The 18,116-nt window shown below is 32.8% G+C and overlaps 2 protein-coding genes across 3 annotated transcripts in view; one reads left to right on the forward strand and one right to left on the reverse strand.

Annotated features, from left to right (window-relative positions):
• Positions 1-14,016, forward strand: part of FER (tyrosine-protein kinase Fer) — a 117,375-nt gene extending 103,359 nt beyond the window's left edge. The window contains exons 6-15 of one of the 2 annotated variants that reach the window (XM_076396806.1): positions 1,681-1,917; positions 1,975-2,164; positions 5,072-5,257; positions 6,981-7,178; positions 7,237-7,413; positions 8,921-9,134; positions 11,672-11,824; positions 11,882-12,004; positions 12,063-12,185; positions 13,501-14,016. In XM_076396806.1, the coding sequence (XP_076252921.1) occupies positions 1,681-1,917; positions 1,975-2,164; positions 5,072-5,257; positions 6,981-7,178; positions 7,237-7,413; positions 8,921-9,134; positions 11,672-11,824; positions 11,882-12,004; positions 12,063-12,185; positions 13,501-13,655 (1,756 nt within the window). In that variant the 3' untranslated portion in view covers positions 13,656-14,016. The remainder of the gene's footprint in view (positions 1-1,680; positions 1,918-1,974; positions 2,165-5,071; positions 5,258-6,980; positions 7,179-7,236; positions 7,414-8,920; positions 9,135-11,671; positions 11,825-11,881; positions 12,005-12,062; positions 12,186-13,500) is intronic. The other variant, XM_076396807.1, reaches the window with a different exon arrangement.
• Positions 14,017-16,467: 2,451 nt separating this feature from the next.
• Positions 16,468-17,925, reverse strand: eIF2Balpha (eukaryotic translation initiation factor 2B subunit alpha). Its single transcript, XM_076396816.1, has 8 exons — positions 17,783-17,925; positions 17,629-17,730; positions 17,432-17,574; positions 17,263-17,379; positions 17,092-17,204; positions 16,894-17,038; positions 16,708-16,833; positions 16,468-16,659 (listed from the first exon to the last, which is right to left on the reverse strand). Exons 1-8 carry the CDS (start codon positions 17,793-17,795, stop codon positions 16,507-16,509), a joined length of 912 nt encoding a protein of 303 aa, XP_076252931.1. The 5' UTR covers positions 17,796-17,925; the 3' UTR covers positions 16,468-16,506.
• Between the last annotated feature and the right edge of the window lie 191 nt (positions 17,926-18,116).

The following is an 18,116-nucleotide window of genomic DNA, read 5'->3' on the forward strand; positions in this document are numbered from 1 at the left end:
TCTGTACTAAATAAATTTCCATCATATAGTATTTAAAATATACGGATATTCTTTTAGATTTTTATTTTTACACAGAAAACTGATGTACAAATGACAATCTCTGTCTTAAAATAATAAAACATTACTACAATTAAAATATTTTCTAATGAATCACTTAGTGTTCGGGCTCTAACACACTTAGTATTCAGACATTAGTAGATCAGATGGTCTTTCTCGTTTTTTTTTTCAAGCTTAGTGAAATCTATGTATGCCGATTTTTATTCATCATATTTTATCCTAGATGATTTTATCAAGAGCAGATTGATGTTTTCAGGTTAGCAGACTTTTCTAATGCCTTGTTATAATATTATGGAGAAACCACTGATATAAAGATAGAGAATTGGTCCCAACGCACTTCCCTGTGGCACGCCAGCCCTTATCAGTTTGAGATAAGAGTATGTTCCTTCGTGTTTAACACGGAAATCTCTTATCAAATAAAATACCTTAAAAACAGGTAAAAATGTTTAGGAAATTCCTTCAGAAGTGTATCATCGAAAATCAATAAAATTTTTTGGACTGAAGGATATTGATAATCACTCAAAATAATGTCTATACCAATATTTCTACCATGAATACTAAGAGCTAATTCATGATGACGAAATTAGTACAAATTAGATTCTATTAAATTATCATTTTTAACGATTTTTTGTATCGATCTAGATGAAAGATAATCAGACGGTGTCAAGTCATGATGAATTATAGAGTCCACAAGCTTCCCATTCAAACTGTAATAGTATGTCTTTGCATCTTTGAGAATTTTCTTTGTGATTGAGACCATTACAGATAGCTGTTACAACTCTTCTTTTATACTCAACGAGCTTGGACAATTTTTCCATCCATTAGCAACTCGTCCAACCTATTACGCAAACAATTATTTCATTAATGCTGTCTTGAGTTGTCGATACACCGTGTTTTACCGCTGAAGCTCCTCCCTCAGGTTTTTGGTGGTGGTGGACAAGGATGTCCAAGTGGTTCAAGAAACTTTTTCTGGAAATACTCTTCCAGCTAGGAACTTATCACGCCTACAGAACACGCGCGTTTCGGACTCTTAAGGAATTCTTAAAAATTCCACGATTTCGGGTCTTCTTGATATTTATGGTTATAGGTACCATAAGGAATCCTCTACCAGGCCTAAGTTCTGACACGTTACGTCTAGCCTCGGTACTTAGAGCCCCAATATACGAAACATTCGACAACGATCCGATGGGATATCCTTTTTGTTGGACGCGTCTGTTCTATTTACTCGGCGCCCTTCTTGGTTCGCATAGTTTCACCAGACATTTAACACAATGCGATGTTATATTTTCTCTCAAGTCATAATTCTTATTCCATGTCATAAATATTAAAGTTCGAGTTCAAATTACACCATAAAACAGAAAAAAAACTACAATTAACGTAAACTTAAATTTATATGACTGTCCCAAATATAAATGATAAAAAATTACATCGCAACAGGAAACATGATGAATATCGAACATTTTGAAGCCTTTTTACGAATAAATAATAAATACTGATGCACATGCCATGTTTTCAAATGTAATTAAAATACTATTATGACTCAGAGAGGCAACTACTGACCAAACTATCTCCTCAAATTACAAAGTTTGTCAATAAGCTTAAACGTTATTATTTTCATTGCAGAACTACTCCAACTGAACCTGTCAAATTCACGTTTGACGAGAGCTTAGTGGAAGATTCAGCAGGCAAACTCCTTCCCAATCAGCTGACGGTTGACAACTTGACTGTTGAGTGGCTCAGAAATAAGCTCACCGAACTCGAAGCCGGCGTCAAAGAGCATCAAGAAAAACGTAGCGCTTTGGCTAACGGACACAACACCGATACTTTAGTAAATGGCAAGTCCAACGACATCAATAACAGGTAATTCCACGATATACCATCATATTGTGATTTTTGTGATTTTATTAATTTTGCTAGATTGTCGATAATCAGCTTGGAATCTTCGAAAAAGGAAGTAAACGAGCTAAAATGTCAAGAACGAAAGATGCTGAAGCAAACCGAATTGATAAAGAGTGCTTTGAACGAACTGGGATGCGAGGAGGTACCATCAGGCTGTGACATATCCATTGATAATCAGCCCGCCTTTATCGACAACCCCAGAGAACAGGTAATTTTGAAATCTTCCAGTATTTTAAATAAATGATATTAAATTGAAATAATTATTATATCAACTACTGCCTAATTGGAATTGTTGTTTTGGTCATTGATAATATGGCTCTTTTATTTAATTCATATTGATTCGTCCATACTGAGGCAATAGTTTTCCATATGTCACATTTTGTGGCATTCTTTAGGGTTTTTAATAGTAGAAATTACGTACGTACGTATGTTCTTGATGTGAAGGCCATATCACATCTTCAATTTTTAATTTTCTTATTAGCAATTATCTCACAGAGGATAGACAAAATGATCTAAACACCTGACATATATAATATTTATTAGTTAATAAGGTGTAAGGTGGCCATTTTCTTTTCAAACAGCTGAAATCTTCGAGGAATAGATTCTTAAAGTATTTGATTAGTTTCCAACAGAGTATTGTCCTATACTTGTACCAAAAGGTTCTAAGCAAAGCTTTCGACAAGTTCACGATAATTTGATCGCAAAATACGTGCGGTTAGGCCTCCCAGAAAACCTAACCCCTCTCATCAAGTCTTACCTATCAGACAAATCTATCCAGGTCAAGTTCAACAAAACACCTTCCAGTCGAAACTGGCGTACCTCAAGGTTCCTCGCTAGTCCCAGCCTTATTTAACCTCTTTATTTCAGATCTGCCGAGAAAATAGTATATTGACGTCGCGTTTTACGCTGATGATACTACCTCCAAATTCGAAGTTTCATTTCAAGAACGTTTACAGAAGTAGCTCGATCATACCGTCAAGTGGTTCAAGTTTTGGAGGTTACAAATTATTTTACAAGATGTTAATTTGGTCCGTACTCATTTACAGATCTAATGCCTATTTCAAGTTTGTTACACCCAATCAGGTGAAACGGCTTCAAGTTTTCCAAAATAAGCTCGACAGGAGAATCGATAAACGCTCCGCGGTTTATCAGCAATAATCAGATTCATAGGGAAACTGACACATCATATCTCAATCATTCCACAAACAAAAACTGAGCTCAAGTTCTTCTGAAAACGCGTTTGTTCTCGAGCTGGTCGACATGCTGGGAGCTTAGCACTGCGTCACCGCTAACCTCCCCCTTTTCCATACTGAAATGACCTCATCCGTCGCTGCAGGCATAACTTTTGCCTCCATACGACAGTATCCAGTCGTACGTTAACTCAAGTTCGAGAATCAATAGTTAGTTTTACTATTTGTTATTTCACCGGGTCCTCGTGCCCAATAACGGCTGCCCGATTAGCAGGTGCCATATCCCCAAATTTAATGCAATAGCAGTAGCGACCCACAGGGGTCAACTGTGAGGTGGTTTCGGTTTAGTGTTAATACACATAACCCGACCCAATTTGTTACTCCAGGGCAAGTCTCCAAGAAATAACAAAAAAGGAAAACAATCTTATACCAAACAAACATCAAGTATCCAGGTTTTATGATCCTTGCACCACTTCTTTTACAGCTTAGCGTTATAAAGGGTTTACAAAATGTACTATGTTCCATGGTATTCATATGATTTTGTCTATCCCCTGTATATCCCACACTAGTTAATGTATAATCATTTGCTTTTAATATTGTTTATAATTACCCCCATTAAACTTAAACTAACACCAAGTCAGCGTTCTTGTATGTTTAAACATGATTGTTTTAGTTTAATACTTAATGGTAATGGGTTATAGTAATGCTAAAACGTATAAAATTTGTTTGGAATAAACGTATATCAACGAATGTTTTGAAATCTTAAAACCAGTGTTGATATAATGACATCATACTTGGATAGAAAATCATAAAAACCGTTTTCTAAATAATTGGGAATGAATATGAGGAAAACCCTTCACCAAATGTACGATAAAAAATCATAAAATGTTTAATATGCCTTGGAACATTAGAAAATTAATATATAAAGACTTTGCGTATTTTTCTCGTTATTTTTTCACCTATTGATCAGTATTTCTACTCATCAATAAACTGCCGAGGAGTAACTTAGATAATGGTACTTAGTGTTCACGCTAGTGGGTCCCCTCTCCCTCCCTCATATAGTGGATCTTTAAATTTTTCAATATTTTTAAAAATTAATTGCCATTTACATTAGACATGCTTGTACAACTTTAATGTACAAATAATAATTTATTAATTTATTTATTACTGCTGCCTTGTACTTTTCGTAGTGTTTCTTTTTTGCGTGTTATCCAGTAACTGCATTTGATTTCGAGGTCATCGTCCAGTTCTTTGTTGGTTACGCAGCGATAAGCATTGGTAATTAATCGTAGAACTTTGTTTTGGCAGCGTTAGATTACCAATTGGTTTGATACTTTAGTGCAACCGCATATTTAAACTCCATAACTCCATATAGACTTTATGATTGATTTTAGTTCAAGTTAAGAATATCTTTCGGCTAGCCAGTGCAATTGCTGGATTTTGAGTGTCATCAGCTCTAATTTTTGTGCAACATGATTCAATTTCTAATTTAAGCTACCATCGAGATGTATTCCGAGGTATTTAGCTGATTCTGCTTGAGGAATCGCACATCCGTCAAGTGATATAATTAGGTTTTTGTCATTTCATCATAACGAGAAATTAACATGAACAGTTTTGATAATATTAAGCAATATTTTCGAGTCTCTAGTCCATTTGTAGATTTTGGTGACTGCCACTTGTACTTTCTCTACAGCCTTAGGCAGAGATATATCTTTTTCCAATGTTCCAAGTACTGTTTCTGGTGTTGTTGAGATCTCAACAGTGTAGAGCATATACAAGAGTGGTCCCAAGACAATATCTTGGGGAACTCCTACTTCAAACTGAACATTCTATGAAGTTATTTGAACTAATTGATAAAACTTATTCCAAATAATTTTATACGTTTATAATTTAGTACACGTTTAATACCTAAGACTAATTTACAGGGTGATGGTTCTCAGAGTACCTTAAACAAACATTTATCCGCCTTCGATTCTCATCGTTTAGTAAAAATGATACCGAGCGTACTTAGAAAACCTTTTCGACGAAGAAGTGCTCCTTCTTCACCCATAGCTCCTCCCAGAACTAAGGGCCGTAGGGAGTCTGCTCCTCGTAGTGAAGGGGGTGATCCCGTAGGTGATGGTGTTTAACTTGCTTGGTGTGGTGTTTGTGTTAACGTTACTAATACCATTAATAATCATCAAAAAAAATGTGTTAAATATTGTGCTTATTAACTCTTGGCGTTGTTGAGTAGACGAAAATATTTGAGGAGTGTGAAAAAGTAATCCGCGTTAATAGAAAATAAATTTATAGAACAATAAATAATCATTGTTACAAAGAACTATATTTGTTGGTAACATTCCAAAAGGAATGATACTCCATCATAAAAATGTGTTTGTACTTGGAAATAAAGAAAAGTCTAATCTCACTTTTGACCTCTTCGTCCGACGACCAGTGGGGAAAATCCAGAAGATTGATGGTTGCTACATCAGTTGAATGATAGGCAAATGGAAAATCGAAAAATCGTCTGTAAAATGCTGTTTCAAAGGTATGATCGGAAATCATTTCTGCATCGTGACAGATGATGAAACGTGGACAATGCTGTATTCGGTGGGACCAGAGTGGCGTGGTGTATTATAAACTGTTGAAAGGTAGTGAAACAGTTAATAGTGATGGCTAGCGACAACAAATCATGAATTTCAACCATACATTGATCGAAAAACGTCCAGAATGGGCCCGAAGATACGGTAAATTGATTTCACACCTTGTCTTATAAAGTAAAACCGGTCAACAAAACGTTGAGAGCACTTCATGGGACTTATTATCGCATTCGCCGTACTCTCCAAACCTTGCCCCGTCTGACTATCAACTTTTCGCATTAATGGTACACGCGCTTGCAGAGCAGCACTTTACCAATTTCGAGGAAGTTAGAAAATAGCTCCATGAATGGTTTTGCTCAAAGAACAAACATAAATTGACTAAAAGATAGGCAAGGTGTACAGCATCAAATGGCCAATACTTTGAGTAAATAATTTTACCATTTTCTTAAAAATTATGAAGTATTTTTCGAAAAAAAAACGTTAATGACTTGGTTTACACCTGGTTTTATACAGAGGATTTCTTGATTTCCTTCTTGCATTCTTCTAATTTCGATGATAATACCGCAATAGTATTTCCAATAATTCATTCTGGCAACTGACTTCTAACACTCTGAAATAAGTAACACTCTTAACTAATTTAAAAACTCCAACACTTTCTTGCCAATTCAATATATCATCATACTAATATATAGTCTATTCAAAGTTTATTTGTATATGCGTCATCAAGATGTTTTGCCTGTCGCAATTTGTAAATTCGTTTTAGAATCAGACAATATTTTCCTTCTCATTTTATTCTAGTTAAAAAGAGACACAATGCTGTCTGATTAGTTCGAACACGTGAACGAATGCGCCTGTCAAAGTCGCCCAGTTGTCAGACATATGCAAAATTCTTGTCAGCAATAGTAATAAGAGGTTATAACCCATAAACTGTTGTGGCTGTATAATTATCTGTAGTTTTTAGATGTACTATAATGTTAAAATAAATTATATTTGATAACATTTTTGTTCAATTATTATATTTGGATTAGAATTTTGTTGTATGCCAAAGCCAAACTGAACTAAAACTCAGAGTCTTCAGAGAGAGAAGCGGCAACATTGCGACGTTTTGACGTCACGAATTTCATTGACGCATATACAAATAAACTTCGAATAGACTGTATTTCATTTATTATGTATGAATTATTGTCACTCTTGGTATATGTTTATAAAAATCTCTATTACCCTTGGTACTAATATCTGTTTTTTTTAATCACAGGTATCGTTAACAACGAACAAATCTTTGGTCGATGAGGAATGGTTCCACGGTGTTTTGCCTCGAGAAGAAGTCGTCCGACTGTTGACCACCGATGGAGACTTCCTCGTTCGCGAGACAACAAGAAACGACGAGTGCCAAACGGTGCTTTCTGTGTGTTGGGGCGGACATAAGCATTTCATAGTACAAACCACAGCTGAAGTAAGTTACTGACAATCATTTAATAACGTTAAAATGATAGATGAAACGGAATTTTCAGGGCCATTATCGATTTGAAGGACCCGCATTCCCCAGTATAAGAGATCTGATTCTGTATCAGTTCAACAGCAGCTTACCCGTGACACAACGATCTGGTGCCATATTGTATAAACCGATCCCACGCGAGAGATGGGAACTGAATAACGACGATGTTATTTTACTGGACAAAATTGGACGGGTAATAGTTCTATCGATATTAAAAAAACGTTTTTTAGTTATTTCCATAACTTTTCCTATATTGAAATTGACATTTGTGCCTGTATAAATAAAATCTTCATTGAAAATCTCACTTTTCAACGCTCTTTTTTTAAAGGCTGCTTCTGTTTCTGCTTCAGTATGAACAAATCTGTGAAGAAAGCTTATTTAATACTGATTAGGTTCATTATAAGACCACTATTAATGAAATAAAGTGTTATGAATGGTTGTTATGAACAACATATGCAATATAATGTGATTTAATCCAAGGGTCACTATTTATAATTGGGGAATAGGAAAAAAATAAATAGTTAAGCTGCTAATATATTTTTATTGTTTTTCAAAGTACTCGCCACGATGATCAAACCATTTATTCTATTCCGAATGAAGCATCTGCAAAACATGATTTTTGAGCGCTTCAATAGCTTCTTCTGACGATGAAAATCGTTGATCGCGCAGTTTATTCTTCTCGGATGGGAACAAAAAGAAGTCATTGGGTGCCAAATCAGAGCTGTACGGCGGATGACCCATCAATTCGACGTTTTGAGTGCTCAAATAGTCTCTTGTTTGAGAGCTCGCATTATCATGATGAAGAATAATTCGGCGTCTCTTGTTTGTTTTCCTTATTTCACCGAAGACTTCTGGCAAACAAATGGTTGTGTACCAATCAGAATTTACTGTTCTACGATCCTCTAGAGGCACTGTTGCAATATGACCAGTTCCCAACTTTTGTTGGATTTGGTTAATCTTGGAACACCCTTACAGTCGATTTCTGCTTACTTTCGGGCTCATACGAATACATCTATAATTCGTCACCTGTCACGTTTTTATAAACGTCTTTCGAAACACTGCGTTTGAATTTATTAAGCATTTCTTTGCACCAATCGACACGAGCCTTTTTTGAGCGATTGTCAAATTATGTGGGATCCAACGCAAACATAACTTTCGCATAGCTAAGTGTTCATGTAAAATCGCATATATGCTGATGGAACTAATGCTTAGGGATGCCTCAATCTCACAATAGGTGATATGAAAATTTTGCTTAATCATTTCGTACACAGCATCGATGTTTTCTGGCACAACAACCTATTATGGACGACCTTCACGAAACTCGTCGGACAGCGAACTATCACCACGATTGAATTCACTAAACCAGTGATACACGTTGGTTTCTAATGGAGCTTCATCGCCAAAAGTCAAATTAAGTTGATTGATGCACTCTTGTTATGATAATCCACGTCGAAAATCGTAAAAAATTATCGCACAAAAATGTTCACGATTCAGTTCCATTTTTTGCCAAGACAAAACTTTCAACTAAATATAAAAAAGTGCGTATAAAGTACATATATCGTCAATTATGTCAAACTTTACGATGGAACCGTCAGATGTATTCACATAACAACAATGTTGCCAATTTTACAATTTTTATTTATTTTATACTTCTTCGTGTGTATCTTTTATATCAAGCAAGTGTATCTTTTCTGTTACAGGGTAACTTTGGAGACGTATATCGAGCTCAGTTAAAGAACAGCAACGAAATAGTCGCGGTGAAGACCTGCAGAGTGACGCTCCCCGAGGAGCACAAGAAGAAATTCCTGCAAGAAGGTCGCATACTCAAGCAATACGATCATCCCAACATTGTCAAACTCATCGGAATTTGCGTTCAGAAACAACCAATCATGATTGTGATGGAACTAGTACCAGGTACGTTATTTTTTAATCCACATATATATATTATACCAATTTTTCTGAGAAGGTTCTGAAATCAGGAAGATCTACTATCTTCAGGTCTTTTTATACAGATTTTTATATTGCTTATTTGCTAAAAATTTCTACTTCTGTCTCACGTTATACAAAATGACATGATGACAATAAGTATGATCCGTCCATGTGTGCAAAGACCATATACGACCATAAACATTTTTTGAAACTTCCTTTATTAATTACAATAACCAAGATTAACAGTCAAAGTAAGCAAATCACCAAATATTATAAAGTTATCAATACCAATGGTAAAACTGTATTATCTACCAACTTTATCAACAAAACCTGACTAGCTTTTTGTTTATTTTATCGTTCAGATAAAGGGTTTAGTAACATATTAAAGTTTCGTGGGATATTAAAGATTTTAGCAAGAATTTGCATAAATGAATTACAGTTTCTACAAAATTGCGATAAATATATGACGTCCTCTGTAGTACTAATACTAAATTACATTATGATACATAGTTTAATTAATATATTCCCAAACATTACTATTGTATTACGTATATAAGTCTATTCAAAGTTTTTTTGTGCATACATCAATATGTTTAATGTATTGGCTACCGCAATTTATAAATTCGTTTTAAAATCAGAAGGTATTTTCCTTCTCATTTTATTCTAATTAAAACGAGACACAATGCTGTCTGAAGAGTTTGAACACTAAACGAATGAGGCTGTCAAAGTCGTCGGGTTGTCAGACGTATGCAAAATTCTTGAAAGCAATAGTGATAAGAGGTTATAACTGTAACCTATAAACTATTATGTCTGTTTAATTAACTGTAGTTTTTAGATGTACTATAATGTTCAAGTAAATTATCTTTTACAACATTTTTGTTTAATTATTTTAATTAGATTAAAATTTTGTTGCATGTAAAAGCCAAACTAAACTAAAACTCAGAGTTGAGCCGGCAACATTGCGACGTTTTGATATCACAAATTTAAATGACTGTATACAAAATAACTTTGAATATACTATATTATTAACTACTAACGACCCGCCCCGGTTTCGCACGGGTGCAATGCTGATACTAAATTAAATACACTACAGAAAAAATATGAACGTTGTATATAAAAACATAGCGGCCCGCTCCGACTTTGCACGGGCATAAAATATATATGCCTATGTCACTCAATGAAAACATGATTAAAATCGATCCAGTATTTTTGGTTCATTCATTACTGCCCTTGGCCTGCACGCATTAAATTTGGAGTAAAACAATTCCTCTTCCCCTATACTTACTATGAAGATTTCCTGCTATCTTTGGAATATCTAAATTCATACAATTTTTATTACATTACACATTTTTAAACGCAAATTTTAAATTTGTAATATCTCCAAACATATTTGTTTAATTTACATGCTGTAAGGAACCATATTGATCTATATTAATTGCACACTATATTTAAGGTACTTAATTCGATAAGGATTAATGCCGTATTGCTTAAAATAGCTTCGTAAATAAGCCATTTTCTCACGTAAAAAGTAAACAATAAAAATGGTTAATGTGGGTTATCCCTAAAAGATAAACATATACCATCGCGGACTTTTTTGTAGACCTTTTTATGGTGTACAATACTGTAGTACATTAATTTGATCTAACTCGTAGGGTTAGGCAGCGTTTTTGCTAACTGCTAAATAAGCCTAAAAAAATAGGTTAATTTACGACATCACGTTAGAAACCTCTAAAATTAGCAATGTTGCCTTAGTATATTATGCATGTATTATACATATAAACCTTCCTCTTGAATCACTCTATCTAATGAAAAAAACCGCATCAAAATCCGTTGCGTAGTTTTAAAGATTTAAGCGCACATAGGGATATAGGGACAGAAAAGGCGACTTTGTTTTATACTATGTAGTGATGTCAATTTCTGTAGCCACAGCTGAGACAACATTCTTTAATTAATTAAAATTACTTGATGATTGCTTACGATCTAGAATGGACCAGAAGCAGTTAGAAAATCTTGCTATCATTTCTATAGTGTTTTTTAAAGCAGCTAGATATTGAGAATCATATTAACGAATATGCCAAAGTACAGCTAGAAAAGTGTAATTTCTACAAATTCTTTCTACGTTTTTTTTCATCAAATAAGTCAAAATTGAAAAAGTGGACAATTTAAAAATATAAACTTAATTTAGGTTTAGTTTTTTAATATTCTGGAAGACATGTTTTATAACTCTTAATACTGGTCTCTTGTTACTGTGCAAAAACAATTAATAATACTTTTGTGTGTGTGAATTCATTATTTTCCTCAAATAAAAGCTACATACGAGCCACAACTCTGAAGTGCCAATTCTGTAACGATTACCTACATTTAATTTTAACGATCATATAATTATACTTTTTTCAAATCCTGTAAAGGGTCAAAAGGCTAAGGAGGACAAAAAATTAACGCTAAAATTTAACGTTACGTTTTCTTCTATTGTTGACGATAGTTTATAGTGACTGAATTTTTTATTTATATGATTTTTTCAGGTGGCTCATTGTTGACATTCCTCAGAAAGAAAACCTCTACCTTAACAGAGAACCAGCTGATGAAAATGTGTTTAGATGCCGCAGCTGGAATGAGATATCTGGAATCGAAGAACTGTATTCATCGAGACCTGGCAGCGCGTAACTGTTTAGTTGGTATGAAACATCAAATAATCAACAGTGCCGTCCCGATAATCATTTGTTTATTTACAGGTTACAATAATATCGTGAAAATATCGGACTTCGGGATGTCGAGGGAAGAAGAGGAATACATAGTGTCTGATGGGATGAAACAAATTCCCATCAAGTGGACTGCACCGGAAGCATTGAACTTTGGTTCGTTTTTTTTTAATGACAAATGTTGTTTTGATTATTGTGTTGTTCCTTTTTACAGGAAAATACACGTCCTTGTGCGACGTATGGAGCTACGGCATTTTGTGCTGGGAGATATTTTCAAGAGGTGGCACTCCATATAGCGGAATGAATAACTCAAAAGCAAGAGAAAAAATTGATAGCGGTAAGTTGGTTGGTTTCAACAGTTTAAAAATTCCGATTCGAGACTATTAGAAATAAATCCATCTCAAACAAATTATATTTTATAATGTTATTTTTGTCTCATTATTTAATTTATATTTATAGACTGTATTTACAATCTGCAATTGTCAGTATATATGCGTATTTTATTGGACGGGCCATATTTATTATTATTATTATATTATTAGTATTTGTATTTTTTCCTAATAACCTGTTAAAATAAGCCTTTTGCGATCATGATTTCTATATCCTTAAAAATGTATATCAGCAGCCGATATTTCCAGTCATCCGAAGAAGTTGAAAGAAACAAGGAAATGTATAAAAGACTACGAAACATTCATTATTACAAGTCGAATTAGACTTTCTGGCGCATTCACCAAATTCACCTGATTTAGGATCCCTACGTTTTCACTTGTTCAGATAGAGTATAATATGGAAGTAGTTAGTACCAATATGGATGTCCAATACCAATTAGTCTCAACAAATTGCTAATCACTACATAGTATAAAACAAAGTCGCCTTTTCTGTCCCTATATCCCTATGTGCGCTTAAATCTTTAAAACTACGCAACGGATTTTGATGCGGTTTTTTTCAATTGATAGAGTGATTCAAGAGGAAGGTTTATATGTTTAATACATGCATAATATACTAAGGCAACATTGCTAATTTTAGAGGTTTCTAACGTGATGTCGTAAATTAACCTATTTTTTTAGGCTTATTTAGCAATTAGCAAAAACGCTGCCTAACCCTACGAGTTAGATCAAATTAATGTACTACAGTATTGTACACCATAAAAAGGTCTACAAAAAAGTTCGCGATGGTATATATTTATCTTTTAGGGATAACCCACATTAACCATTTTTCTTGTTTACTTTTTACGTGAGAAAATGGCTTATTTACGAAGCTATTTTAAGCAATACGGCATTAATCCTTATCGAATTAAGTACCTTAAATACAGTGCGCAATTAATATAGATCAATATGGTTCCTTACAGCATGTAAATTAAACAAGTATTTTCGGAGATATTACAAATTTAAAATTTGCGTTTAAAAATGTGTAATGTAATAAAAATAGTATGAATTTAGATATTCCAAAGATAGCAGGAAATCTTCATAGTAAGTATAGGGGAAGAGGAATTGTTTTACTCCAAATTTAATGCGTGCAGGCCAAGGGCAGTAATGAATGAACCAAAAATACTGGATCGATTTTAATCATGTTTTCATTGAGTGACAAGAAGTCTTAATATATAGTTATAAAATTAATGTATGCACTAATTCATAATTTTTTATTAACTCAAGGTTACCGAATGCCAGCACCAGAAAATACACCTGACGAGATGTACAGACTAATGCTAAGATGTTGGGAATACAAACCAGAGAACAGGCCAAACTTCGAACAAGTCTACACCGTTGTGGAAACGCTCTGTAACGCCTACAGAGCAACGTTCTGCTGATTCACGAGGAACTTTGTCATTTAATCTGTGATTTCTTTGTCCATATAGTAACGTAAGAATTAAAACGTTAAGTTTTTTTTTTGATTAGACGTGTTAAATGAAACCGATTGCCATTTGGTACTGTGCCGGTACTATTTCGTTTCTCTTTTATTTCGATTGTTTAGGTGACAAAACGGAGCAGTTCTTATTTTTTAACACAACTGATTCAAGGAACCTCACCAGTGTATCTCAAGTGTACTGTTATCGTTACAAATGTATCTATATTCAATTTTTTATATGTTTGATGTAAAGTATGTGTATATTGAGTTGTTTCTACTGTGATTATTAATTATTTTATTTTAATAAAGATATATTTGGACTACATTGTTTTATTATTTATCCAAGATTTAAAAAGGGTTGCCGTGTTTATTTGTTATTAAAAAAAATAATATGAGTTCATACCTATATTAAAAATTTCATTAACCTTAAATAGACACTATAGAGTCAACGTATTATAGTCTTGTTCAGGGGTGTGCAACTACAATGGTAAGTAGTGGGGCAAAGTTTCGCTTAGTCCAATCATTGGCGGCGCTGACAACGCGAATTTGATTGGTTAGTTTAAAATAGTTATGTAGAAACCTGTAAGGAAAATACTTTGCTTTGATTGGTCTGCCATTTCCCCTGATTATTTTGTGACGTCACATTTATTGGCCAATAGTATTTAAATAAAAATCAAATTTAAATTTTAAAATTAATTTATTAAAATAAAATCCTATACAAGTATACATAAGTGTAAATAATATAAATATATATAAACAAAAAGCAAAAAAAAACAATTATGAACTCTATTCTAGGCAATATTAAAATATCTATAATTCTTCTATAAGGCCTTCCCATATATGTTTAGTGCCATCAATTTTATGGGATCTATTAGAGTTCTAACTTATCTTGATATATTGAAGGTAAACTTTAAATCCTTTCCTGTTGATATTAACTTCATTAAACCAAAAATACAAACCTCAGAATAACTTAAAATTTTGTCTTGAAAATCATTATGGATTGGACAGTCGAAACACTAAAAATGTATGTGTTTTTTAAAAATATTTAGATTTTTAGAGTATTTAATCTGTGGAACTACTTAATATAGAATATAGACAAATGCTGCATGTTGTCTCTTTTTCAGAAGTTTTGTTAAATAGCCTGAAATAAGACTAAAATACAATATTAGACTTTTGTTTTCCTCAGAGCAAAATTCTCTGGAACTGAAAATATAGACTCAACTGGTGATTTAACAACCTCAAGTGGTACTAGATCTCCTGTTAAAAAGGAATATAAGTTATCTAACATGTTCATCTTCTTCACAATTTTCTCCGGGAGAATGATGTGAAAAAATTGAAATGATGAGCCCTTTTAAAAATTTCTCGAACATACTAGGGGAAGGATGCTGTTTCTACCTCTATGACCTCTAATAGATCCAACAAAAATCTTTAAGCAATTTTGGTTAAGATTTGTTAAACAAATGTAGTTATTTGTAAATTTAGACAAAATAGATTTCTTTAAGTTAATAAATCCCCTAAAAGTAGCAATTAAATTTTTAATTGATGGCACCATAACAAATATTTTCTTAACAAGGCAATCAAATTTAAATATATAATTCCTCTACTATAAAATGATTGAACACTGATTGTTCTAAAAAGTTAAAGTATTGCAAATATTTTAGGGGTATTTTACAATTAAAAGTAGTATTTATTACTACTAATTATCCAGTTATATTAATTATTACCTTCTTGTAAGACTTCTTTATGTAGAGACATCACACTGACAACATACGCACAACTTGGTAGATTAATTGAATTTTATTACTACTAACATCTTCATAAGTTTTTGAATTTCTGTAAACAAACAATATATAAACAGACATGTAGTAGATAGATAATTTTATATGTACCTGATAAAACCAATGATGGATATGCATTTACCCAAATACCTGTTCGTGAAGGAAGGATAATTCTAAATTTTTCACTAATATGTTCATAATAAACACCATGACGTTGATATATTTGCATTGTGGTTTATCCAGGTAACTTACTACTATTTACTTGATCAACCCATTTTTGGAAAGGAGCGAGATCATTCTTTGGGAAACGATGTCTAATTTCCGTAGTAGAATTTTACCCCGGTACACTACATCTTTTACTACACTGACGTATTGTCATCAATTTTTATATTATTACCCCATAATAATTAATGTAAAACAGAAAATATGCACAACGTAAAACGAAAATTTCGTGATCTAAACAAAAACCATAACCTACAAACAACAAACATAAAAATGGACGCCCATCGAAAATGCTGATTTCACACAATTTGATAGACCAATCACATTTCATGTTAGTGGCGGCACCTGGAATTTAAACTGCCAATCACAATTTGCGATCGCAGCGCTACAGTTGATTGAACTAAACAAAACATTTCCCCAAGGTCGCCTATACCGTGAAATTTCTATTTTTTCTATGGTCTTGTTGTAGACACTAATAGATTCATGACGTGTCATATTTACCATTACAGTTTCCTGTAAACAATACAGTACTAGACTATATTTTCACAAAAAAATAAAATCAAAGTAAAATGTATAGACATATATATATAATGTATGTTTCAAATACAATTACAAATTTTCAAAACAATTTGTTTTGACACTTCGAGGAATTTTAATTAAATCTCCGAATAATAAGATGGTGTAATGTAAATGTGTGGCCTAGTAGGTCTAGTGTTTATTAATTGTACATAATAATTTAGATATATTTTCTTCTAATGAAATCATACTAGTAAGCTATTTTTATATATTTAATTAGATAAAAAATTTGATAAATTACAAATACAATTTAATGAGTTCATCACTAACAGCGGACGGAGTTAAGATACCAATGTCAGTAAATAATAAAGTAATGTATGAGGGAGGTGTATAATCAACCAAAGGATGTGCATTTTTAAGATCTCCTGATTCCCTTACCTTGGATGTATACTGAAAAGAATCTATAAATAAACTAATAAAATACATATGAAACCTTACTTTAAATTCAGCTGGCAAATCCTGTTGGTTTAAAGGAAATAATCGTGAAAACTTAAAACTTTCTGTTAATACATAAAAGGGTTTTTTAACTTCTTTTGCACATACGCCCATTGTATAAGTTCCAATCTACAATATTGTTTTTAGTCTTAATTAAAATATTTGTTTCTATAGAAATTCATGAACTACCTTGTTAACAATTCCGCCACTTTCTAATACACCTTCAGCACCAACCATTATAAAGTTTATTTGCTCCATGACATAACAAATAGCTGAATCCAGAATAAGAGTGCAAGGAATCCCAATAGCTTGCAATTCTTTACACATTTGTTGGCTAAAATACCAGAAAATATTTTCTTTCCAATTACATAGTCCTAAAGGTCTTACCCAGAGTTATCTGGAGCAGATATAGTAACAAAAACCTCAAATCTCTTGTTGTGATTGTAAGCTTGATACAAGGTTTGTAATACAACTCTAGATCGTGAATGAGTTAAAACTTTCTATAATTTAAAACACTATTGTTAATTAGTACTGTTATAGACATAAATGTGAACTTACTGCACCATCTGTTATAAATTTTGAAGCAGATTTGGCAATTTTTCCTCTAGCTTCATCCAATTTTTTGTCAAACATATTTGCTCTGGCTAACATGAGTTTTTTACATTCACTAAAACTCTATATAAAAACAAAGTGTACTTCATCTTCATACATGCTTTTATTAACTTACTCCTGCAGTATCCATGCCAACTAATGTAATAAATCTTAAAAATAACTCACACCCTGAAGTTATGGCAGCGACAGGTACATTACAGTTTTTGATGATTGAGATGGCATCTTTTAAAATTGCTTCTAGTTCTTGTACAGTTTCAGCTACAATTTTTATCCCAATATTTTACTATGATATACATGATGCAAATAACTTACACTGTGATTGTTTGATAACTTCCATAAGGGTTCTTATTGCAGCAACACCAGCTGATACATCACTCTTATTATTTATAATATTTTGGAAGTACTCTCGTATCTCTACAAAACAGAAGCATGAACATATTTTCCTATGTACAATTAAAGTATTTACTTTCACCCTCCATTGTAATAAATAATTGTAAAAATATTGTACTTAGATATAACCTAATATTATGAATTTAAAATATACACAATCTAATGCAAAAAATATAACTGTTATAAATATAAGCACCAAATATTGGACATGACACTATTATAAATTGTTGAATTTTTTTTTAGTTATAAATATAAATGTAGCAAACTTGTTTTCAAATTCTTAAACACGAGTCGTATGTATTTACTGTTGCCTATACTTTGATATAATTACATATAAGAAAAAACAATATCTGTTTTTTGTATTGATTTATATTTTTATCTGCAATTATAAATAAATAGTTGTCAAATTC

The sequence above is a fragment of the Rhynchophorus ferrugineus genome, unplaced genomic scaffold (assembly GCF_030347505.1).
Source record: "Rhynchophorus ferrugineus isolate W39M unplaced genomic scaffold, kcgeb_rfMv2 rfM2, whole genome shotgun sequence".
NCBI classification, from domain to species: Eukaryota; Metazoa; Arthropoda; class Insecta; order Coleoptera; family Curculionidae; genus Rhynchophorus; species Rhynchophorus ferrugineus.

Excerpts from the sequence above, each read along its gene's own strand:
- eIF2Balpha (XM_076396816.1), bottom strand. Across the intron at positions 17,575-17,628 it reads AGTTATCAAACAATCACAGT|CTGAAACTGTACAAGAACTA; the intron begins GTAAGTTATTTG and ends TAAAAATTGTAG. Across the intron at positions 16,660-16,707 it reads ATTTGCCAGCTGAATTTAAA|TATACATCCAAGGTAAGGGA; the intron begins GTAAGGTTTCAT and ends GATTCTTTTCAG.